Consider the following 26,284-nt stretch of genomic DNA (forward strand, 5'->3'; position numbering starts at 1 on the left):
GACATGTCTATTTGAATTATTCAGGCTCTTACAGACATGCTAGTTTCTAACTACCTGCCTATACCCTGGATTAGGCTACTCATCAGATCTACTTGACTAGTACCACACTTGGTATTCTACCTGGTTTCAATTCTACTGCTTACCCTGATGCTGAAGTTTGCTTATACAAAAGCCAGCTATTGTTAACCTTCATGTCATTAGTCCATTCTCATACTGCTATAAATAACTACCTGAGACGGTGCAATTTACAAAGAAAAGAGGTTTAATTGACTCACAGTTCCACAGGCTTAATAAGACGTATGACTCAGGAAACTTAAAATAATGATAGAAGGTAAAGGGGAAGCAAGCATGTCTTACCATGGCAGACAGGAGGTGGGACGATGTGCCACACACTTTAAACCATCACATCTCGTGAAAACTCACTATCATGAGAACAGCAAGGGGGAAATCCACCCCAACAATCCAGTCACCTCTTGCCAGTCTCTCTCCTCTAAGAGGAGAGGATTACAATTTGAGATGAGATTTCAGGGGGGACACAGAGGCAAACCATATCATTCCACCCCTGGACACTCCTGAATCTCATGTCCTTTCACATTTCAAAACCAATAACGCCTTTCCAATAGTCCTCCAAAAACTTAACTCATTCTAGTATTAACTCAGAAGTCCAAGTTCAAAGTCCCATCTGAGACAAGGCAGTCTCTTCCATCTATGAACCTATAAAATCAAAAACAAGTTAGTTACTTCCAAGATATAATGGAGATACAGGCTTGGGTAAATGTTCCTGTTCCAATGGGAGAAAGTGGCCAAAACAAAGAGGCTACTAGCTGGCCCCATGCAAGTCTGAAACCCAGCAGGGCAGTCATTAAATTTTAAAGCTCCAAAACAATCTCCTTTGACTCCATGTCTCACATCCGGGGCATGCTGATGCAAGAGGTGAACTCTAAAGGCCTTGGGCAGCTCTGCCCCTGTGGCTCTGCAGGGTAAAGCCCCTTGAGGCTGCTTTCACAAACACAATATATACAAGGTCTAGAAGTCAACAGCTGAAAGCTTACCTACCATCTAAATGAGTTAAAAAATACAAACAGTATAAACCAAGGGCAACAGTTCCTAAACTAATAGGATGTTGTAATAGATAAATCCCAAATTACTACATAACAGAATAGGTTATTTTTATTTAATGCTCACATGAAGTCAAAAATCCATGTTAATGATCAGATGGATGTGCCCTGAGGAGGCCAGAGACAACCCAGGCTGAAAGAAGTTCAGCTCTCTTTGACTCATCATTTCCAAAGTTGCTCTGGCAACCACCACCCAGCCAGCAGGTAGAAAATAAAGATAATCTTTCAAGCGAAGTTTCTATTTGCCAGGGCTGAAGTAACACTCAACACTTCTGCTCAATTTCCTATGGCCAGATTTCAATCACATGGCCATCCCCCAACACAAAAAGGGGTAGTAAATATCAGTTAGCTGGGGCCTGAGAGGAAAGAAAACAAGCCTGGTGAAGAGCAAGCTAGTTTTTACAAGAGGTTTTAAGACACAGATTCTGGGGCATCACCCCCAGGTGATCTTCATTCAGCAGATCTAACAGGATCCCAAAGAATCTGTATTTAAGCTTGCAATGTGATTCTGATGCCTAAGAGAATACAGAATGCAACTAGGATTGCCTGTGCTAGCAATCTCTCATGGCTTTCTTCCTAACTCTAGTGGCCTTTTAAGTTTTCTTTGCTCCACTTGTTCCATATTCTCCATTATACTCTGCTAGGCCATGAGTTTTTTCTCATTCCTTGAGTGACCTCATACACTTTACCACCTAAAAACACTCTTCTGAGCCCAGTCTCACATTTAACTGATTATAACACACCTCCATTTAGATGTCCTATGAGGACCTCAATATATCTGAAACTGAATTCATCTCACCTTCAAACCAGCTCCTTCCAGCATGCTCTATCCACTTAGGCCCTCTAGTCAAATCTGCAGGAGTCACTGAAGAGTCATCCTTCTTCTTCAGCCCCTACAATCTAGTAATCAAGTCCTATCAATTTCACATCCTAAGTATCTCTGAGATCCATCCCCTTTGCCAATGTCTTAGGTTAAACCTCTTATCAAACGGACAGCACTTCCTACCAGTTCCACCTGCCTCCAGCTTCGCCCTCAACACAAACCTATATCTACACTATCATCCAGAGTGCATTCAAAATACAAACCCTGTACCGATTCCCTGCTTTGCCTCTTCCATGGCTAATCATTGCTTTCAGAATAAAGTTCCAAATTAGAACTCAGCACATAGGATCTTCATGATTTGGCCCTTATCGCCAACAGGGTCATCTCTTCTCAGTTCAAGTATTCTGTGTTGCAACCGTATTTACTTCTTGACAGTTCTCCAAACATACTCCTGTGTCCTTGGGAGGCTGGTCTAGCACTTGATGCACAATAAAATCAGAGTCGAATGAGTTTATAAACAGTCATGCTGAATTTGGGGCAAGAAAAATGTAGCTAATTGGAATTATCAAAGAGGCAAATGTTAAAGAGATTCAAACTTAAGTGAAAACTCAAAACTAGAGCCACAATTTTGGGAATCATCATTAAAGAAATAGTATGTGGAAGTCTTAAGAATGAAGACGCTCTGACAATAATGTGACCTTGGTTGAAACCAGGGGATTTTTCTTTCCTACACTTTCATTATACCCAAATAGCTACGCTGCCCAAGACAGGGGCTAGTATTTAACATCCATGTTTAAGAAGCTAACAATGGCTGAATACAGTGGCTCACACCTGTAATCCCAGTGCTTTGGGAAACCAAGGTAGGAGGATCACTTGAACCCAAAAGCTGAAGACTCAGCTTGGGTAACAGAGGGAGGCTCATCTCTACAAAAAATTTAAAAATTAACCAGGCATAACGGCACATGCCTGTGGTCCCACCTACTCAGGAGGCTGAAGTGGGAGGACTGCTTGAGCCCAGGAGGTCGAGGCTACAAGTTGGTCAGGATCACACTACTGTCACTATAGCCTGGGTGACAAAGTGAGAGACTATCTCAAAAAAAAAGAAAGAGCAGCAGCTAACAATCAACAAACTAGAAATAGAAAGGACCTTCCTCAACCTAATAAAACCATCTCTGAAAAACCAACAGCTACATCATACTTAATGATGAAAGAAGATCACAAACAAGACAAGGACGTCTACTCTCACCACTTCTACTGAACATTGTACTGGAGGTTCTAGTCTGGGCAAGTAAGCAAGGAATAAGAAGCATCCAGACTGGAAAGAAAAAAGGAAAATTATCTCTAGTTACGGATATTATCTGTATACAGAACAAAATTGGGACTCCACTAAAAAATTATTAGTACTAATAAGAAAGTTCAACAGGCTGGGCAGTGGCTCACACTGGTAATCCCAGCACTTTGGTAGGCTGAGGCAGGCAGATCATGAGGTCAGGAGGTGGACGCCAGCCTGGCCAACACAGTGAAACCCCGTCTCTACTAAAAGTACAAAAATTAGTTGGGTGTGGTGACGGGTACCTGTAATCCCAGCTACTCAGGAGGCTGAGGCAGGAGAATCACTTGAACCCGGGAGATGGAGGTTGCAGTGAACCAAGATCGCACCACTGCACTCCAGCCTGGGCGACAGAACTAGACTCTGTCTCAAGAAATAAGAAAAAGTTCAACAAAGTTGTAGGATCCAAGAGCAATATATAAAATGACTTGTATTTCTATACATTACTAATAAACAATCTAAAAATAAGAAAATTCCATACACAATAGCATTTAAAAACCTTAGACATGTAACAAAGTCCAAAACTTGTACTCTTGAAACTACAAGATAAGATGAGATTAAAGATCCTTAATAAATGGAAAGCATCCCATGTTCATGGAATGACTTATTATCGTTAAGATGGCAATATTTCCCAAATTAACCTATTGATTCAATGCAATACTTATCAAAATTACAACAGTCTTTTTGGCAAAAATTGACACATGGATGCTAAAATATGGTAATGCAATGGACCCACAAAAGCCAAAATCTTGAAAAATAAAAACAAAGTTGGAAGACTTGAACTTTCCAATTTCAAGCTTACTACTGAAGGAGTAAAGGATGTGTCATCCCAAAGTCAGTCAGATTAGTATAGTGATTATTTTGAGTTGAAAACATTAGAGAAATTGTAGTTTCCTACAAAGACAGGGTGAGCTAACCTGTCTCTTCCTACACACAGCAAGACATAAAAATTCCTCTAGGAGGAGTAGCCTCACCATACCAGAGAGAGAAAATAACTCTTACTACAGAGACTTGGAATTAGAAGCTCTAATGGACCTGAATAAACATTCTTAAGGAAGTAATTCTTATTTTCCACCTGTTTCACACTCCTCCCCAATGTATCTCCTAGTGACTCCCCTAGAAAATGTTCTGCCCCAGCCAGATTTTCTTTGTTCTATCATTTCTTCTCAAATTTATCATTCTTTGTCTAAAAGAATTTGGCTTGGGTCACTTCTTCAGAATTCAATCTCTTGTGAAGATCACCATGTACAGGGAAAACGAATTAAATTTGTATGTTTTTACCTTGTTAATCTGCCTGATGTCAATGTGGTTTCTAGACTCGGATGAAGAGCCCAGTAAGAGGTTAAAGCGGAGTTGGAAGCGATCTCTGACTCTGTACACCACAAAGCTACAGTTATTAAGACAGCATGGCACTGGCATAGGGACAGACATATAAACCAATGGAATAGAACTGAGAGCCAAAAAATAATCTCTCACATTTACAGTCAACTGATTTGTGATACAGATGCCAAGACAATTCAATGGGGGAAAGAATAGTTTTTTCAACAAATGGCACTGGGACTATTGGATATCTACATGAAAAGAAAAAAAAAAAAAAGATGTTGATATCCGACCTCATAGCATATACAAAACAACTCAAAATGGATCACAGACCTAAATGTAAGAGCTAAAACTTTCCTTTTATTAGTTCCCTAGGACTAACAAATGACCATAATGGATGACCATAAATTTGGTAGCTTCAACTGTGTGAAAAATGTGTTCTCTCACAGTTGTAGAGACTACTAGTCTGAAATCAAGGTGACCTTCTGAACACTAGCGGAAAATCCTTCCTTGCCTTTTCTAGCATCTGGGTTCCTGGAGTTCACTAGCTCAGAAATGCATGACTCCAACCTTTGCCTCCACCTTTACATGGCCTTCTCACCTACTGTCTCTGTCTTCTACTCTGTCTCTCTTATAAGGACACTTGCCATTTGGATTTAGGGCCTACCCCAAACCAGGATGATCTCATATCAAGATCCCTACCTTAACTGCATCTGCAAAGACCCTTTTTCCAACTGAGGTTACATTCACAGGTTCCAGGTGTTAGGACTTGGACATCTCTTTGGCAGGGACTACTAGTCAACCCACTTTATTCTTATCTGAAAACACAGGAGTGTATCTTCATGACTTCGGATTAGGAAAGGATTTCTTAGCTGTAACAGCGAAAGCACAAGCAACCAAAAAAAAAAAAACAAACAAACAAAGGGGGCCAGGCGTGGTGGCTCATGCCTGTAATCCCAGCACTTTGGGAGGCCGAGGCAGGTGGATCACGAGGTCAAGAGATCTAGACCATCCTGGTCAACATGGTGAAACCCCGTCTCTACTAAAAATACAAAAAATTAGCTGGGCATAGTGGCACGTGCCTGTAATCCCAGCTACTCAGGAGGCTGAGGCAGGAGAATTGCCTGAACCCAGGAGGCAGAAGTTGCGGTGAGCCGAGATCGCGCCATTGCACTCCAGCCTGGGTAAAAAAAGAGCAAAACTCCATCTCAAAAAAAAAAAACAAAGGTAAATTGAACTTCATAAAATTAACTTTGTGCTTCAAAAGAATACCATCAGAAAGTAGCAAGACAACCCTCAGAATGGGAGAAAATTTCTGCAAATCATGTCTGATAAGGGACTTGTATCTAGAATACACAAATAACTCCTAGAACTCAATAATTGTAAGATTATAAAATATATATTTGGCCTTCCTCATCTCTTGACATACAAATTCTAAAACCCTGGGAATCTCTGAAGTGATAAGAATATCTTTTGCATGCTAATAAAACAAGTGGTGGCTCCCAGTCACTAGACAGCTTTACCTGGAAGACCAAGGCATGATCAGAGGATAGAACTTTCAACCCCACATCCCAAACTCTGGGGAAGGAAAAGAGCTAAATATTAAGCTGAGCACAAACAGCCAACGATTTAATCAATTACATATATGTAATGAAGCTTCCTTAAAAATCCAAAAAGCCGGGCCAGGCGCAGTGGCTCATTCCTGTAATTTCAGCACTTTAAGAGGCGGAGGTGGGTGGATCACGATGTCAGGAGATTCTCCTGCCTCAGTCTCCCGAGTAGCTTGGATTACAAGCTCCCACCACCACACTTGGCTGGCTTTTGTATTTTTAGTACAAACAGTGTTTCACCATGTTTCCAAGGCTGGTCTTGAACTCCTGACCTCATGATCTGCCCAACTCAGCCTCCCAAAGTGCTGCGATTACAGGTGTGAGCCACCGCACCTAGCCTTGAAGTGGAAACAGTCTTATGGGACTGCGCCTGTGGATCTGACAGTATCTACAGGTATACAGTGTCAGAACTAAACTGAATGAGAAGACATCTAACTGGTGTAAACCAGAGAATCTGCTGATGAACTGGTTGCTTCCTTGGTATGTGGGGGAAAAGTGAAATGTGACACATTTACTCACCAAAGCATTCTGTGTTGTCAGAGTATAGTAAGAGAAACTGGGTTTGTTTTTTCCTATATCCTTATTACAATAAAAAGACAAATAGCATAATTAAAAAAACAGGTAAAGCATCTGAATAAATCTCCAAAAAAAGGTACACAAATGGCCAATATGCAAACAAAAAGATGCTCAACATCATTAGCCATCAAAACTGCAGTAAGATAGTACTTCATGACCAGGTGAAGTGGCTCACACCTGTAATCCTAACACTTTGGGAGGCCAAAGGGGCATGCATTGCTTGAGCTCCTAAGTTCAAGGCCAGCCTGGGAAACATGGCAAAACCCCATCTCCACCAAAAATACAAAAATTAGCTGGGCATAATGGGGTGCACCTGTAGTCCCAGCTACCTGGGTGGCTGAGGCAGGAAGATAACTTGAGCCCAGGAAGTTGAAGCTGCAGTGAACCATGATCATGCCACCACACTCCAACCTGAGTGACAAAGCAAGACCCTGTGTCAAAAAAAAAAAGAGATACAACTTTAGACACACTAGGATGGCTATAATTTAAGATAGACAATGATGAGTAGTATTGAGGATGTGGAGAAACTGGAACCCTCATGCACTGCTGGGAATGTAAAATGGTGCAGTCACTCTAGAAGACAGAATGGCAGTTCTTTGAAAGGCTAAATACAGAGTTACCATATTACCCAATGATTCCATTTGTATATCCCAGAGAAATGACAACTTGTGTCTACATAAAATTTTGTACACAAATGTTCATATCAGCATTATTCATAATAACCAAAATATGTAAATACAAACATCTATGAACTGAAAGTGGATAAAATGTGGTATATCCCTGCAATGGAATATTATTCAGCAATTGAAAATAAATACTGATACTTGCTACAGAGTAGATGAACCCTGAAAACACACTAAGTGAAACTGGAAAGTCTTCAGAGACAGAATAGCAGTTGTCAAGAGGCTGGCAAGAATGGAGGTTCGGGGGATGGTGGTTTAGGGGTAAAGAGGTTTGTTTTGGACATGATAAAATGTTCTAAAATTGATTTTGGTGGTACTTGCACAGCTTTGTGAATATACTAAAAAACACTGAATTATACAATTAAAGTTTGTGTGTGAATTACATCTCAATAATGCTGGTTAAAAAATAAAAAACTGGGCCAGGCATGGTGGCTCACACCTGTAATCCCAGCACTTTGGGAGGCCAAGGCAGGTGGATCACGAGGTCAAGAGATCGAGACTATCCTGATCAACATGGTGAAACCCTGTCTCTACTAAAAATACAAAAAATTAGCTGGGCATGGTGGTGTGTGCCTGTAATCCCAGCTACTCAGGAGGCTGAGGCAAGAGAATTAATTGCCTGAACCCAGGTGGTGGAGGTTGCAGTGAGCCGAGATCTCGCCATTGCACTTCAGCCTGGGTAGCAAGAGCGAAACTCCGTCTCAAAAAAAAAAAACAAAAAACTATCAAACTTTTTAATACAGAAACTGTTTAAGAGAAGAGGCTGCCTTGCTATACTAATTTATACTTCCTTATTATAAAACCTGGTTTTTTTTTTTTTTAGTACTTTTGGCAATAGGAAATGTAATGCTCATCTATAACAACTCTTATTCGAAGGTTCTGAAACAAGTGTTTCTCTACTCAATTGCCTTTTTAAAGCATTTTTACTGTCTTGTGCTAGATGTTTTAATATTATCTTTGGCCTTAAATCATGAGCAATAGAAAATACATACCTTTAAATTTATAAATAGATAAATTTACATGAGTAAACCCTTACCAAGAAGAATTTCAACTTAAATTGATCTGGCAAAAGTAACATTTTCACGAAAGTTAATAGGCATAATAATTCTATCCAGACTCTACTATGTAAGTCAATCAGCATATACATGGAAGAATCCTGGTAACTTTCTTTTTTTTTTTGAGACAGTTTCACTCTTGTTACCCAGGCTGGAGTGCAATGGCATGATCTCGGTTCACCGCAACCTCCGCCTAATGGGTTCAGGCAATTCTCCTGCCTCAGCCTTCTAAGGAGCTGGGATTACAGGCACATGCCACCATGCCCAGCTAATATTTTGTATTTTTAGTAGAGACGGGTTTTCACCATGTTGACCAGGATGGTCTCGATCTGTTGACCTCGTGATCCACCCGCCTCGGCCTCCCAAAGTGCTGGGATTACAGACTTGAGCCACCGCGCCCGGCCTTTTTTATCAGTATGGCTTAAGGAGAGTAGATAAATCACTTAACAGCATAACTAAGACAAGGGATGGGAATGGAAATTAAACCTAAAATATTTCAAAAATTAAATCATTTCAACTTTACATTATATACAATATCCCAGTAACAGTTTAAAACGTTACTGTTTTAAGAAACTAACCATTTCATTAATTTTGGCTTTAAATTTAAGGTATTACTTTGTGGCTGATTTGATATATGAATTGCCCATACTTCATATATTTTGCCCATATTCAAAACAAAAGACTTAATCCGGAACTATTTTCTCCAAGCACAGGACATTTTCCATGGGCATCTCACCCCAGCCCAGAATGAGCACATTCACTGAATATAAATTTTACATTAGACCAGAACATTAAAAAGGAAACAAGACAAAATGCTGAAAAACTTAATGTATACCAAATCTAGCTATTTGGGTTAACTGCTCTTTACATAATCAGTTTAACTGCATTTTCATAATGTTGAATTTACCCTACTGGAACTATGTAACAAAAAATTACCAATTATCATACAAATCTAAGACACTCTCCATTGTAGATTTAAATAGGTTGTTAATATAGCTATGAGAAATATGTTAAGATATACTCATTCTAACTTTTGCTTAGTACTTAATGTTCTCAGTCTGTACTAAAAATATTTTATGTATGTTCTGATTTACAGCAGTAGCTAACTAACTGATATTGGGTGTCCCTGTTTGTGTGCCTTTTGTAATCTACTCTTCTAAAACCTATAACGGTTCTCTAAGTTTCGGTGATCATGGAACCCTCTGAGGATCTAATAAATTTATCAATCCTCAAATAAAATACATACCTGCACATTCTTGCCAAAACCTTCAGAAGTCCAAACTTCTCAGCCTGGGATTCAAAGTACTTAGTGTAGTCACTGTTAACTTAGCTAATTTATCTTCTCTCTTTTCCAACTACACACACCAATCAAGAATATCTCCTCATTACCCCAATCATATTTCCTGGCTTGCCTTCACAGTTCCCTCTTGTTGCTTTCATTGAAAACTGTTTGCATTCAACATCCACAAATACATCTGGTGAACCTAAAATACCTCTCCTGCCACGAGGGTTTCCCTCTACTTAAAATCAGATTATCTGATCCTTTTGAATTCTAAAACATGTCATCTGTACCTCTTATGGAGCACACTAGGTTCTATTTTGTATTACAAAAGATATCCAAAAAGTGAAGAAACACAGAACTTGTTTTTGAACTGCATGTTAGTTACACTTTCAAATAATACACTCTATATGTTTTCCTTCAGCCTCTATAAACCTCTTCATGTGATGTATCTTACTTACTCTACATCTACATGTTTTTCCCCCTCTTCTAGTCACTAAGATCTGTAACGGTAGAGACAGTAGCTACTTTGGCCTTGTGTCCTCCATCATCTCCAGCACAAAACAGGAAGACAGGCTAGGCATGGTGACTCACAGCTATAATCACAGCACTTTGGGACGCCAAGGCAGGTGGATCACAAGGTCAAGAGATCGAGACCATTCTGGCCAACAGGGTGAAACTTCATCTTTGCTAAAAATACAAAAATTAGCTGGGCATGCTGGCACGCACCTGTAGTCCCAGCTACTCGAGAGGCTGAGGCAGGAGAATGGCTTGAACCTGGGAGGCAGAGATCACGCCACTGCACTCCAGCCTGACGATGGAGCAAGACTCTGTCTCAAATCAAACTAACAAATAAGACAGGAAGACACCTGCTACATAGGGTATCTGAATATCTGGGCATCAGTGTTCTTCAGGCATTTCATGCATTCTGTATCCCCAATCGTAAGATTTCTCAAGAATCGTTTTTTGTTTTTTTTCTGAAAGATCAAACAATGTTCCACTCTTATTGTGTACTTTGTCAAATGAGAACTTATTAACTATCCAAAATAATGGTTAAGTTATTCACATCCACCCAATGCCTTTCTTAATGATATATGCCAACCATGTTTAAAAAAAAAACAAAAAAATTCAACACCTTAAACATACCAATCCTCACCATTAACGCATAAAGGAGCACATAAAAATGGATCCTATACAAAAATGATCCAAATGTAAAAGCTATTACCCTTTAGTGCTGCAAACAAAGTTTATAAAACAAATTCCGAAAACAGAAATAAATACCTTCCCAGATTTCACATATTCATACTAGAGGAGACAGTGAGATGACCTAAGTACAGCACTTTCTTTTAGGAATTCCTAAACATGATACAAAAATTTATGACCAACAGATTCATGCTACAACATGGATGAACGTTAAAGATATGCTAAGTGAATGAAATGCGACACAAAAGGCCACATACTGTATGATTCCACTTATCTGAGATATCCAGAATAGGCAAATTCAGAGATAAAGTAGATTAGTGGTTGCCAGGGGCTGGGAGAAAGGGAAAATGGAGAGTAATAGCTAATGGGCATGAGGCTTCTTTCTGGAAATGATAAAAATGTTTTGGGATTAGATGGTCTTTTTCCATCTAATAATGATTGCACAGTTTGGTGAATATACTAAAAACCACTTAACTGTACCCTTTAAGAGGGCAAATTTTATGATATGTAAGCTTTATTTCAATTTTTAAAAAGTGTTTTGACCATGCTGGCTGTTTTATTTAGAAGAAAACTGTATTTAATGGGAATCTTGTTTTGTATTTTCTTCAAACTTATCTAAAACAGCAATTATAAATGAGTTCCTAACTAGCCCCTTTTTAAAACCAAAGCATTGTCAATGGTAGCTACCAACTTGCCAACGTTACAAATACCTGTAGAGAGTGATTTTGTCTAGCAATCTGAATTTCTGGTTTCAAAAAAAAAGGGAGTTCTAAAAAATGCTAGGCACACCAGCAATGCAACAATGGCCTGGAGCTAGACAGCAACTAACATATTTGTTGTTGTTCCTATTTGCCATGATGTCCACTACTCCCTATTGTCTTCTAAACACTAAAGCCCAATGTCAATTACCATTTAGCTTACTAGTTGTGAGTGTATGATCCCTAAACTAAACAACCTTCTACCCTTCTTATCTGCTGATAAATAAAAATGTAATCATATGTGATTACATTTTAACATACCAACTGCAAGAATAAAAATCATGACACTGATATGTTAGAAAAAACCCTGCAACTGTCTCAAATTCAAGTAAAATTCAGGGAAAAAATGTGTCCATTCCTTTAAACACAAAACAAATTATTTTCAGTTTACGATTAAAAATCATTTTTGTCTACTCATAGAAAGTAGTGCAGTAATAACTTTTCACCTCCATAATTAAGTGGTGGCACAAAGTTGAGAGAAAATTATCTCATTCAAATTGATTGGCTATGAGAACAAATAGCTTTACTTAGTGATTATATGTTTAAACCATCTAGAACCCTCCTGATGCTTAAATACGCAAAGAAAAACAACTCTTTTGCATTTGTAGCTTATATGTATTTAACTGTATTTTACAAATGATGGAAGAAAACAAAATACAAGGTGAATAGGGAAATGGACCTAGAAAAGTAGATTCTACGACCTCCTACATTGTGTATATAAGGTTTTTGAGCTAAAAGCCATGGCAAGTATCTTCCAGCTTTAAAAGTTTGTGTGTCCTTATCCATATCTTCTCCATACTGCTTTCTGATAGATGGGAGAGTTTAAGAGAATTTGCTTTCCATTTCATTTTTACTATCATTTCCAGTGGCTAATAAAACATCAACATAAGGCCAGGTACTGTGGCTCTCACCTGGAATCCCAGCAGTTTGAGAGGCTGGGGCCGGCAGGATCATGAGGTCAGGAGATGGGAGACCATCCTGGCCAACATGGTGAAACCCCGGGTCTACCAAAGATACAAAAATTAGCTGGGCGTGGTGGCACATGCCTGTATTCCCAGCTACTCAGGAGGCCGAGGCATGAGAATCGCTTGAACCTAGGAGGCAGAGGTTGCAGTGAGCCAGGGTTGTGCCACTGCACTCCACTGGCAACAGAGCAAAGACTCTGTTTTTTAAAAAAAAAATTTTTTTTTTAAATCAACATAGTAAGATGACCTCTAAAAACAACTATTCCCTTTAAGCTAAGCAAAACCAAACTTACTTCTCAAAGTCTTCCAAAAGAGAGACCAGATGAGCCAATTACTTAGTAGTTTAGAGGTAAACCTCACTGTTCTTTCTCCCTAAACCATTAAGTTTACAGGGTATTATTTATTTATTTAGAGATGGAGTCTCACTCTGTCACCCAGGCTGGAGTGCAGTGGTATGATCTCAGCACACTGCAGCCTCCGCCTCCCGGGTTCAATAGATTCTCCTGCCTCAGCCTCCTGAATAGCTGAGATTACAGGTGTGTACCACCACACCCGACTAATTTTTGTATTTTTAGTAGAGATGGGGTTTCATCATATTGGCCAGGCTGGTCTCGAACTCCTGACCTTAAGTGATCAGCCCGTCTCTGCCTCCCAAAGTGCTGGGATTACAGGCATGAGCCACCGTGCCCAGTCGCAAGTGACATTTTAAAGCTCAACATTACCACTGAATATTAACGGATATTATGTAAGACTGGAGTGGCATCACAATTTTCTCACAACTGCAATTCCAAAACACACAATGCAAAAGTGCAATTGGAATTATGTCCAACTGAAAAACACAATCCTGTTTCTGTTTAAACCTGATGATGAATCAAATATGAGGTTCTCCTAAAAGTTCACCAAATGTCAAATGTACATAGTAATGTAAATCACAAAAACGACTTTTTCAAAAATACAGGACTAGAAACAAAAGAAAACATCAGTCATTACTTCAACCATTAACAATGGAAGCACAAAGTGCCATCTGACTAGTAAAGGTAACTGGAAAACCCAGATCTCGAGCTTCACACTGTTAAAAGAGTATAAGATGCACAGACTGTACTGGAATTAGCAGAAATGGTTTCCGCTATAACTATGCTTTGCCTGCTATTCTCTAACACTGCTGTCCAGTAGAACTATCTAAAATGAGATAAAGGTTCTATGTCTGTCCTATTCAGTACAATAGCCAATAGATACATGTGGCTACTGAGCACTTAAAATGTAGCTAGCAAAACGAAGACACTTACTTTTTAATTAAATTGCTACACGTGGCCAGTGGCTCTCTTACAGGACAGAACAGTGCTATAATTTGAAATACAAGGCAGAAACTGTATTGACTAAACTGTAGAGTTTTTCAAACTTTCAAACCCCGACGCTGTTAAGAACAGGCATGATCATTCTGATACCAAATGATACACAAGGTAAGCGATCAGCCTAAACATAAAATAAAATTCACTTATGAAATGAGAATTCTTGATTTTACTTGGACTCAAAATTTAAGGTACAATACTTACTACGTAATATGAAAAATACTTCTCAGGTTCTTCCCCATTGTTTTTGCAAACGGGGTGCTCACTTTCAAAATAGTTTCCCAAAGCATGCAAGTTATTTTCCCTTCAAATCTGTTCAACATCTTCCGTTCAAAAAAACAAATGGCAAAAATTAAGTTCTCAGCACTAGTCAATGTCCTGTGACAAAGTAATGTGTATATTTCACACATTAATTTTCCTTTTCCTTAAAAGAGGATAAAAATGTTTGGCAAGGTCCGGATCTTTCAAAACCCTATTACCCATTTTTGCAAGTTGTTAGGTGTACCAATCATTCAGATACAGTTGCGATTTCGTTCCTAGATACAAAGCATTTTTGCAGTTCCAGAGTCACAAGTCTTTTTGGCACAGGTATTCCTTGACCAGCTCTTCCTAAGTCAAGAAAAGTAACAAGATGGTGCACAAAATGTCAAAAGAAAACAAGTCTGGAAACTAGCACTGAGTAACTAGTCGCTAAGCAGAATCAACTGCCTTTAACCCGGAGAAGAGTGCCCCACACTACCCAGCCAAGCAAACAGAGCAAGGTCGTGACCCCGGGTCACGGCCGCTAGCACCGCTCCCGCCCGGCAACGGGAAGCCACCTGTTAGGCCCGAGCCTCACCTGGCAAGAAAGAGGAAGAGCTTGCCCGGCAGCTCTCCCGACGCGAGGGCGGCGAGCTTGGAACCCGCCCCTTTCGCTGCGGCGGCTAGACCCCCGGCGGCACGTGGGCTTCACCGGGGCCCCGGCGGCTCTGACAGGCGGGTCGCCCCCGGCCCCCGGCCCGCCGCTTTGCGCCGGTCCCTGAAGCGGGACCCCCGTTTCTCTCGCATCCACCCCGCTGAGGGGGCGCCCAGGCGGCCCACACCGCCGGTCCGCCCTGCTTCCCTTCCTCCGCGGACGGCGCGATCCCGCCCTGCCGCCCCTCACCTACCTGGTCGCGGAGTTTGAGGAACGCCATGGCGGTCCCAGCCTCCGCCGCCTCCGCTGCCGCCGCCGCCCGGCCCACCGCTCCGCCCCAGTAGCCTCGGCCGCTGCCCCGGACCGGCGGGTCGGCGGCCGGCTGCGCTGAGGAGACCGGGCAGGGGGCGGCGCCGCTTCCCGGGCCGCCTGCCGCCGCCGCCGCCGCCGCCGCCAAGAGGTGAGGAGCCCGGCCGGTCCCGCCTCCTCCTCTGAGGACTCCCCGCCCTCTTCCTTCCTTTCTTTTTCTTTCCCTCTGCTGCCTCCCAGAGCAGCCCTACCCGCTGCCGCCGCCGTCGCCGCCACCTCCTCACGCCCCCTTCCCGAAATACCCTGGCAGCCCCCGCGGCCGCGCCGTTCCAGCCCGCGGCAGCGGCGGCATCCAAACTCCACAATATTACCACCACCGCCTGCCGCGATTGGCGGCCGCGCGGGGGAGAGGCCAGAGTAAGCCGAGCGCCCATTGGCCACGCCGCCGCGCTCGCTGGTGCCCCCCGCCTCCAGCGGAGGGAGGGGCGGGCAGAGGAAGCCGCGAGGGTGGGCGCGGAGCCGCGGTGCGGGCGGGGCGGAGGAGTAGGGAGGGGCGCGGGCCGGTGGAGGGCGGCCAGGTGTCCCGGCTCCCGGGCGCGCGCCTCAGGCATGGTGGGCGGAGCCCGGGGAGGAGGCGGGTGGGGAACGGCCCGGGACTCGCACGTGGAGGTATAGGGCGGACGCCTCCCTCAGCCAGGGCAAGACTGAGGAGGTGGGTGAGGGGCCGGAAGGGATGGGAGGGGTGGACACCTGGGGGCTGCAGCGAGTGGCGACGGGTGAGCCGGACTTGCACGTGGAAAAAGCATGAGAATGCGCCCCTAGGTTTGGGGAGGGTGAGGGAGCCAAGGAGTGGGATGAGAGGTGGTCTCGGAATGGGGGGTGCTGCTGTCCTCCCGGGGGGCTGCGGGCCGAGACCGGGTGAGGGGCGGGGGTGATGCTTGCACTCTGAACGGAAGGGCGTCGTCTTCGCAGCCGAACAGGTTGTGGACACCCAATCCTTTTTCTGCCCGAAATCCCAATCCGAAGCTAAACTGTGTGGTTTTTCCCTTGAAAGCTCCGCAGCCAGGCTTGCTGCCTCCACCCCTTCTTTCGTATCTGAAGGGTTTTGTCTCCCACTCGAGAGAAACCAATTTTCTTTAAAAAAAAAAAATGTGCAGGATTTCCAATAAATAGCATCCTTGGATGGAGGAGAAGAGGAATGACTCCCTCACCCTGCTATACACACCCCCACGCCACCCCGCAGCTCTGAAACGGCTTTTCTTTCTTAGGCAGCCGCATGCTGTTGCCATTCCAGGCTCGTGTGGGAGAAGATTGTTGTGCGCCTGGGTCTGTCTGCCCGGGCGGCTCCAGCCCCTGGTTTATAAAAGGTGCAGATGGTTAAAACACAGACGTGTGACGTCAGGCTCGGTTTTTAAAAGTCCCCTCTTCCCCTACATCAATTGTGTCTCCTGGGATGGACTTTATTTAGAGAATCGATTCGAGCCTAATGGCAGACTAGAGGATTGGAGACCTTCTTCAGGACTATCAGGTTATTATAATGCTGCACTTACAACAAAAAAACTTAGCTTTAGCCATACAGAAAAATGAAAATAGAGTGCAAGATCAAAAACACCTGATTAACTGATAGTGTGACCCTTCCAGTATTCTTTAACATAGCCATGTATGTCATGGTTCCATTGAAACAATTTCTCAGCTAAAATTACGTCCCTCATCGTGATATTTTCTACTTAAAATACTTAAAATGGAGGAGTTCTCATAACTGATCTAACCATCATAATGAGGCTAAAAAGGAAATTAAACTGCTCTTGCTTTGCATTCTCTTCAGTAGCTCCTTTCCCCTTTATTCAACTCCAGCAGATAAAATAGGGATGCTATTTGTCACTGAACCCCTCCTTATCAGTTCAGTGAGGGTGAATGAGTTAATGTTGTGAAAGCATTTGAGTTCTCCAAAACAAAGGTGTTGTGATAATATTACTAGAGTACTTTGTGATTATAAATTAGATTTGTAAACTATTACCTATGTGCCATATCCAATCCAGTCTAGTTCTATCTTAGTCTAAGAGTGTTAGGATTTACCCTCATTTTTAAGTAAGCCTGTTAAGCAATATGGATGTTGAGCCAGGAATTAATACATTCTTACTCTTTCCCCCAAATAATCTCTCCTTTATGTTAAAGTTCTGGAATTTAAAAACATGGTGAGAACCTGATTAGGAACATGGCAAAGATTAATTTTTGGGAGAATGTAAGTGTATTTGAGAGTATGAATTTATGGATGGAATATGCATTTTAATGGATTTTGTGATTGAAGCTATGTAAATTTTCTAATTAACAATTATAAATGAAAGTGTTTTATGATGCACCATCTGCATTATAGTAAGCATGTAGCTCTCCTTATAGATGATGCTTCAGACCTAGCTGGGTTGTCATTCTTCTGCACCATGGACACCATTTAACCTCTCTATATCTCAGTTTCAACATTCCTAAAAAACTAAGGTTAGGGTTACCTGGCCTACTTATCTCATACAGTCAGATAAGATAATATGAAAGGCTGTGGAAAACTCTGAAGGACGTTACAATATATTATCATTATGACGGCAACTACAGGGTACTTCAAAAAGTTTGTAGGAAATAGAATTAAAGATTAAAAGTAAAAATATAAACTTTATTTCTCAACATAAGATCTGTCAAGTTCCAGATGATAAGCAATAATACCAGCCATTTAGTTTATCCCTAAAAAACCAAGAGTCCTGAGAATTTAACCATGTCAATACAGTCTTTTTTACATTAATAACATAACGTTAATAACAGGAGAAAAATGCATGGCTTTTCAAAAATTGTTAAGATTAGGAAACAAAAATAAGTCAGAAGGAGCCAAATTAGGAGTATAACGTAGATGCCTAATGGTTTTCCATCAAAACCCTAACAAAATTGCCCTTATTTGATGAGAGGAATGAGCAGGTGCATTATGGTGGAGAAGGACTCTCTAATGAAGCGTTATTAAGTATTTTCCTGCTAAAGCTTTGACTTTCTCAAAATCACTTTGATAATAAACAGATGTTATTGTTCATTGTCCCTCCAGAAAGTCAAGCAAATTGTTTTGAATATTGACTGTTGCCATGACCTTTGTTCTTGACTGATCTGCTTTTGCTTTGATGGGACCCCTTTTACCTCTTGGTAGCCATTGCTTTGATTGTGCTTTGTCTTCAGGATCATACTGGTAAGGCCATGTTTCATCTGTTAGAATTCTCTGAAGGAGTGTTTTAGGGTCTTGATCTTACTTGTTTGAAATTTCTACTGAAAGCTCTCCTCTTGCCTGAAACTGATCTGGGCCCAATGGTTTGGGCACCCATTGAGTTGAAAGTTTACTCAACTTTAACTTTTCAGTCAGAATTATGTAAGCTGAACCAATTGAGATGTCTCTGGTATTGGCTATTGTTCATGTGGTTAATCATCAGTCTTCTTCAATTAGGGTACAAGCAAGATTTTTTTCTCACAAATTGATGTGGATGGTCTGCCACTGTGGGCTTTATTGTCTTGTCCCTTCTTCTTTACGAGTTATCCATTTGTAAACTGATTTTGAGGGGGTGGCATTGTCCTCATAAACTACTCATAAAGCATCAGTGATTTCACCCTTCTTGCACCAAAGCTTCACCATAAATTTGATGTTTGTTCTTGCTTCGATTTTAAGAGAATTCCTGTTGTTCTAATAGGGGCTCTTTTTCTTCTTCTTTTTTGAGACAGAGTCTCCCTCTGTTGCCCAGATGGGAGTGCAGTGGCATGATCTCAGCTCACTGCAACCTCCACCTCCTGGTTCAAGCGATTCTCCTGGCTCAACCTCCTGAGTACCTGGAATTACAGGCATGCACCACCATGCCCGGCTAATTTTTGTATTTTTTTAGTAGAGACAAGGTTTTACCATATTGGTCAGGCTGGTCATGAACTCCTGACCTCATGATCCGCCCACCTCAGCCTCCCAAAGTGCTGGGATTATAGGCATGAGCCACTGTGCCCAGCCATAGGGACTCTTTTCAACGCTGCAAACTGTGTCCTGTTCAGATACATTATAACAAGTTAGTAAAAGTTTATGTTCGTGAAAAAAAATTGAAATCTGGCAAGACACAGTGGCTCATGGCTGTAATCCCAGCACTTTGGGAGGCTGAGAGAGGTGGATCACTTGAGCCCAGGAGTTTGAAACCAGGTTGGCCAACATAGTGAAAGGCTGTTTCTTCTAAAAATACAAAAATTAGTCAGGTGTGGGGGTGCACGCCTGTAATACCAACAATTTGGGTGACTGAGGCACAAGACTCGCGTAAGCCTGGGAAGCAGAAGTTGCAGTGAGCCAAGATGCCACTGCTGCACTCCAGCCTGGGCAGTGGAGCAAGACTCTGTCTCAAAAAGGAAAAATTAAAATCCATGCATATGTTTTTTATAATATGTATTTTCCATGAACTTTTGGAAGAATCCTTGTACATTTTCATAGCTGCCGAGAGGGTAACAATTGTTTATTCTAAAAAAAAAAAATAGAAAAAGTCTATACAGCCAGGTATGTGCCTGTGATTCCAGCACTTTGGGAGGCCAAGGTGGGCAGATAACTTGAGGCCAAGAGTTTGAGACCAGCCTGGCCAACATGGCGAAACCCTGTCTCTAACAAAAATACAAAAATGAGTTGGTTATGGTGGCGCACACCTATGATCCTAGCTACTCAGGAGGCTGAGGCACAAGAGTTGCTTGAACCTGGGAGATGGAAGCTGCAGTGAACCAAGATTGTGTCACTGCACTCCAGCCTGGATGACAGAGTGAGATTTTGTCTCAAAAAAACAAAAAAAGAAGAAGGAAAAACAAAACTATGCAATTGAGCAAAAATAAGGCTCATGTTCAAATTCTAATATTTTGTAAATCTTTATTATAAGACTATTCCGGCTTATAATAAATATTTAAATATTAGGGGAATTCTTGGCACCAAAAAAAGAAAAATAGAAAACCATATCACTGATGTCAATGGGGCCAGGAACTTAATTGTTGCCAGTAATAATCTCTTTTTTCTCTCTTGTTTTCTACATGTCTTTTTCTTTCTCCATTACTACATCCAGTAGCTCCACTGACACATTTTAAGTACTCTGCAATGATGAAAAGAGTCAATATTCCTGACACATCTGAAGTAATGACTAATTGGTTGGACTAGACTCATGTGCTCATGCCTCAGACAATCGCTACTGCCAGGTCTTGGAGCTGATGACAGTCTCCATTCAGAATTCATGTCCAAAATGATAGAAGGAAAGAGTTTATATAGATATGACCGCCAGGGAATTTGCTGTGAGCTAGGCAGTCACACCAAATTTTATTTACTGTTCTACTATTGTTTTTACTGTTAGGTACTTGCATAGCACTTTATATGCTTACTTCATTTAAATTTTCTATTAACCTTTTTATGTTGGGAACTGGAGCCCAAAGAAATTGTGTATTCCCAAAGTTACCCAACTAATCAATGGCAGGGCCTGGATGCATAAGGACCTTGAAAGCCAGAAGAACAGCTTATGTGGTAGGAAATAGATAAATATTAAAAGCTTTTTAGCCAGATAATCCCTATCTTATGAAAATGCACATAATAGACTAACAATGCAGCAAAAGGGCGAGGCGCAGTGGCTCACACCTATAATCCCAGTGCTTTGGGAGGCCAAGGAAGGAGGACTGCTTAAAGCCAGAAGTTCAAGACCAGCCTCCCAGGAGCTCAAGAAAAGCCCGAGCAGCATAGCAAGACCTCATCTCTACTAAGAATAAAAGTTATCTGGGCATGGTGGCACACATCCATAATCCTAGCTGCTTGGGAGGCTGAAGTAGGAGGATCCCTTGAGCCCAGAAGTTCAAGACTGAACAGTGAGCTATGATTATGCCACTGCACTCCAGCTGGGATGACAGTGAGACTATGTCTCAAGGAAAAAAAAAAAAGAAAAGGCTGCAAAGGTAAGTTCAGAGACCCAGAAGATGGAAGTAGAAGGTCTGACATATATCTAAGAGTTTCAGGAAGAGAGAAGGAAGGAGAGGTGTTACCAGAGATGATGTTTGAGAAATTTTCAGACTTAAAAAATGTGAGTTGTCAGATCAAAAGAGTATTCTGTCTCAAGCAGAATAAATTTTAGAACTTGAGACCTGTACATAGCAGAGAAATTAAAGAATACCAAACATGACAAAATTATGTTAAAAGTCACCGCTGAGAAAAGTCAAATTACCCTAAGAGAAATGGCTGTCATCCTGTCAGCAGATTTATCAGCAACAGTTGGTGACAGAAGATGATGAAAAATATTTTTGAAGTATTAAGAGACCAAAACTGAGATACTAGAATTTTATACCTAGCTAAACCATCTTTCAAGAGAAAGGACAAAATAAACACATTTTCAAAATTTAGGATGCACACCTACTCATTGAAAGAAGTCCTAGAGAATATACTCCAACAACAAAAAGGCTGAACCCTGAAGAAAAAATAATTAGCAAATATCTTGTTTAATATGAATCAAAGTAGTTTTTAAGGGCCAGTATTTTGGAATTTTAAAACCGGGTGAAATTAAAATATTATCTGTTAATATATGGTAGATAATGGCAGGTGGAAGTTTTAAGCTAAAGTATTTTAGAATTATTTAAAAGTAATGAAATACGCCTTCACTTTTGACTTTTGACAAGTTGTATGGTTAAAGTTCTTTGTTGTAAACAACAGAATCCATGAAGGAATTTTTAAAATTTATAACAAAATTATTGAGAGAGCCGGAAAAACAATCCTGGGCTAAACTTGTAGAAAAAATGCCCTAAACCATTGCAGAACTAACTGGCATGATTTTTCCATCAAACACCAAATATCCAGAGCTCAACTTTTCTTCATTTGCTCCTGCTCCCAGGATCAGTGCCAATTCTGTGTCTGGAACTTTATCTTGTAACCAGGAGAATAGAAGCTGTGTGCAGAGCTTAAATCCTCACATTCCTTATATTTCCAGGGTACATCTAGTAAGTAGAGCCTATGTCACAGGCCTACATTCTAACCACAAGAGAGGCAAGACATTTGAGTTCTGAATTCTATTCCGAGTAGGTAGGACCTATAATCAAAAAAGTATTTCAAATATAGAAAGGCTATTTAAAAGATTATGGCAACCATGAATATGACACAATCCATTACTGATATACATGTTAAACATTTAAAGGTATTCACCAAAATAAGAGAAATAGAATATTGAACTTCCAAACCTATAGAGGAAAAGAATGGCTTAGAGAAAACTTAGTTAATGGAATAGTAGGCAAAAAAGGAAAAAGAGAGGCAAGTTAACAGCATGATACAAAAGAAACTCAAATCAGATCATACAAAGAAGTCCAAGGATATTGTTAATCACAAAAAGTATAAATGGATTCAATCTATTAAAAAAAAAAACACACATTCAGACTAAGTTTTTTTAAAAAAAAACTTTGCAAGCTATATGGTTAAAACATTGCAAAAATTTAGGGAAAGGATTTAAAAGGAACTATACACCAAGAAAATATTAATCAAAAGATTATTCATCTAATATTAATATCAGGCATAATAATTTAAGGCAAAAAGGATTGATAGAAATTAACAAGTAATGTGTAGTCATCATAAAAGGAACTTTCCACCAAAAAGATAGATAAACAGCCACAATGTATTCATGAACTTGTGTGCATCTAACCACACAAAGCAAATTTTGATGAAACTACATAGAGTAATTGGCAAATGCCCCCATTAAAAACAGGCCGGGCATGGTGGCTCATGCCTGTAATCCTAGCACTTTGGGAGGTCAAAGCTGACAGATCACTTGAGGTCAGGAGTTCAAGACCAGCCTGGCCAATAAAAAAATAAATAAAATAAAAAAATTAAAATTAAAAAAAAAATTAAAGGATTTTTTTTCCTTCTTTGTATATAACCTTAATACTTTTCTGTAGGTGTTGTGATTACTTCCCCAATAGCCACTAGTATGTCATATATTTTTTCTAAATTATTTGTCTGATAGACTGATTTTATGAAAAATAAAAGTAATAAGAATAAAAAACTAAAAAAAAAAAAAGACCAGCCTGGCCAACGTGGCAAAACCCCATCTCTACTTAAAATACAAAAATTAGCTGGGTGTGGTAGCACATGCCTGTAATCCCAGTTGGAGGCTGAGGAAGGAGAATCACTTGAACTTGGGATGCAGAGGTTGCAATGAGTTGAGGTCGTGCCACTGCACAGCAGTCTGGGCAGCAGAGTGAAACTCCTCAAAAAAAACGTAATAGAGAAGCAAAAGAAAGGACTGATGCCATAAAATCATAAGCACGATATTATGTGAGATTATATGCACACATATATATAATCAATAGTTCACACCACTCCCTCAAGACACTAAGTCCAGCCATTTTAGAGGTGAATTTTATCAAACATGACCTTTTCTTTGTTTTGTTTCACAAATAGGAGCTAACATCAAATGTATTAACACCAACATTCTTGATGTAGCAAATGCTTCTCACACACCTTTTATTTCAGCCCAACCCTCTTACATCCAAATTTTTGACAAGTACAGTTATTTTAAAAATAGGGCCATTCAGAACAATTTCATTTATTCAAAAGCTTTTTCAAGAGGATCTCTACTTAACTGCTACAAGTATCTCTCTGCTGCTGACATCTTTTCTGTGGTTGAAGTAGATGAAAAATATAAATAATAGGCTACATAAGAAAAATGTGTAACAATTGTACACATAGTATAAATAAACTCTGTAAAAAATTAAACAAAAATAAGCAAACATCTATGAATAGAAAAACTAAAAGACCAGAAGACAGTATACCATAATATTAAATGAAGTTTTGTTTGAGTGACAGAAATATGAGTCATTTTTTCATTTATCTGTATTTTGCATGTTTTCTTCAGTGAGAAATCATTAGTTTCCAAATATGTTGGCATTTTATATAAACTTAAATTGTAATACTTTTATTGCCACATTGGAACAAAAAAAGACATGACATACAATGAAAATAACTATCAGAATTGTAAAATATTCCATCAATAAGTACATTGGTTATAAATGAACTAGACATCCCCACTAAAAGGCAGATATTATCAGACTGAATAAAACAAGATATACACCTGAGATTCAAAGACATAAGTAGGTTGAAAGTGAAAGATGGAAAAGATACATTATGCAAACAGTAACCACAAGAGATCTGGAGTGGCTACATTAATAGCAAAATAGTGAACTAAAGAAATATTACCAGAGACATTTTGATAAGGGTCAGTACATCTAGAATGATAAATGTTATATAAAAACTGACCGCCAAAATGAATGAAGCAAATTCACCAATAGTAGAGATGTAAATATAAGAAAACAATTCCATTTATAATAGTATTAAAAAAATGCTTAGGAATAAATTTAACCAAGGAGGTTATACACCAAAAACTATAAAACATCATGAAAGAAATTGAAGAGGACACAAATGAAAGGAAAGATATCTTGTGCATGTGAATCAGAAGAATGAGTATTGTTAAAATGTCCATACTATCCACAGCAATATACATAGTTAATGCAGTCCCTATCAAAATCCTGATGGCATTCTTCATAGAAATAGAAAAACACTCCTAAAATCTGGAACTACAAGTGACCCTGAATAGACATAGAAATTCTCAGAAAGAAAAAACAAAGCTGGAGGCATCATACTTCCTGATTTAAAATTATATTACAAAGCTATAGTATTGAAAATGGTATGGTATTGGCATAAGCACAGACACATAGACCAGTGGAATGAAATAGTCCAAAAATAAATCCAAACATACATGATTAACTAATTTTTAACAAGGGCACCAAGAGGACATAATGGGGAAAGGATGATCTATTCAATAAGTGGTGCTGAGGAAACTGGATTTTCACATGCAAAAAAAAAAGGCAGGGGGGAATTGGACCCTTATACCATGCACAAAAATCAGCTTAAAATGGATAAATGATCTGCACATAAGACCTGAAACCATAAAAGTACTAGAAGAAAACAAAAGGGAAAAACTTTTTTACATGGCCTTGACAATGATTTTTTGGGCATCACACCAAAAGCTCAGGCTACAAAAGCAAAAATAAGTAAAAAGAGCTATACCAAAGTAAAATGCTTCTGCACAGCAAAGGAAACAATTAACAAAATGAAAAGGCAACCTACAGATTGGGAAAAAATATCTGCAAACCATATCTCTGCTGAGGGGCTGATATCTAAACTTTATAAAGAACTTACACAACTTAATAGCAAGAAAACCTGTAAGCTGATTTAAACCTGGGCAAAGGATCAGAATAGATATTTCTCTAAAGATGACATAAACATGGCTAATAGGTATATGAAAAGATGTTCAACACCACTAATTATCAGGGAACTCAAAAACTACTACAAATTACCACTTCACATCAGTTAGGATAGCTGTTATCAAAAAGACAAGAGATAAGTATTGGCAAGAGTGTGGAGAAAAGGGGACCCTTGTACACTTTTGGTGGTAATGTAGATTGGTACAGCCATTATGGGAAACCATATAGAAGTTCCTAAACAAGGGCCAGGTGCTGGTGGCTCACACCTGTAATCCCAGCACTTTGGGAGGCTGAGGCAGGCGGATCACCTAAGTTTGGGAGTTTGAGACCTCCCTGACCAACATGGAGAAATCCCATATCTACCAAAAATACAAAATCAGCCAGGCATGGTGGCACATGCCCGTAATTCCAGCTACTCAGGAGGCTGAAGCAGGAGAATTGCTTGAACCTGGGAAGTGGAGGTTTCAGTGAGCTGAGATTGTGCCATTGCGCTCCAGCCTGGGCAACAAAAGTGAAACTCTGTCCCTTCCCCAAAAGAAGTTCCTAAGCAAAATTAGAAATGCCATGTCACCCAGAAATCCCCTTTCTGGGTATGTACTCAAAGAAAATGAAATCCCCACAAAGATATCTGCACTCCCATGTTCATTGTGGCCTTATTCACAATAGCTAAGATTTGGAAACAATCTAAGTGTCTGTCAGTGAATGA

The 26,284-nt window shown here is 40.2% G+C and overlaps 2 protein-coding genes across 11 annotated transcripts in view; one reads left to right on the top strand and one right to left on the bottom strand.

Annotated features, from left to right (window-relative positions):
• ANKRD28 (ankyrin repeat domain 28) overlaps positions 1–15,636 on the bottom strand; it is a 208,642-nt gene extending 193,006 nt beyond the window's left edge. For 8 of the 10 annotated variants that reach the window (XR_013528648.1, XR_013528652.1, XR_013528651.1 and 5 more), the window contains exon 1: positions 15,218–15,636. Coding sequence is in view for 1 of the 10 variants with exons in the window: in XM_035278351.3 (XP_035134242.1) it covers positions 15,218–15,244 (27 nt within the window). In the remaining 9 variants the exon portion in view is untranslated. The remainder of the gene's footprint in view (positions 1–15,217) is intronic. The other 2 variants (XM_035278354.3, XM_078354254.1) reach the window with 2 other exon arrangements.
• Positions 15,243–26,284, top strand: part of LOC108588860 (uncharacterized) — a 102,463-nt gene continuing 91,421 nt past the window's right edge. Inside the window, exons 1-3 of the mRNA XM_078354567.1 lie at positions 15,243–15,248; positions 15,309–15,330; positions 15,430–15,985. Coding sequence (XP_078210693.1) covers positions 15,243–15,248; positions 15,309–15,330; positions 15,430–15,985 — 584 coding nt within the window. The remainder of the gene's footprint in view (positions 15,249–15,308; positions 15,331–15,429; positions 15,986–26,284) is intronic.

The sequence above is a fragment of the Callithrix jacchus genome, chromosome 17 (genome assembly GCF_049354715.1).
Source record: "Callithrix jacchus isolate 240 chromosome 17, calJac240_pri, whole genome shotgun sequence".
NCBI lineage: Eukaryota > Metazoa > Chordata > Mammalia > Primates > Cebidae > Callithrix > Callithrix jacchus.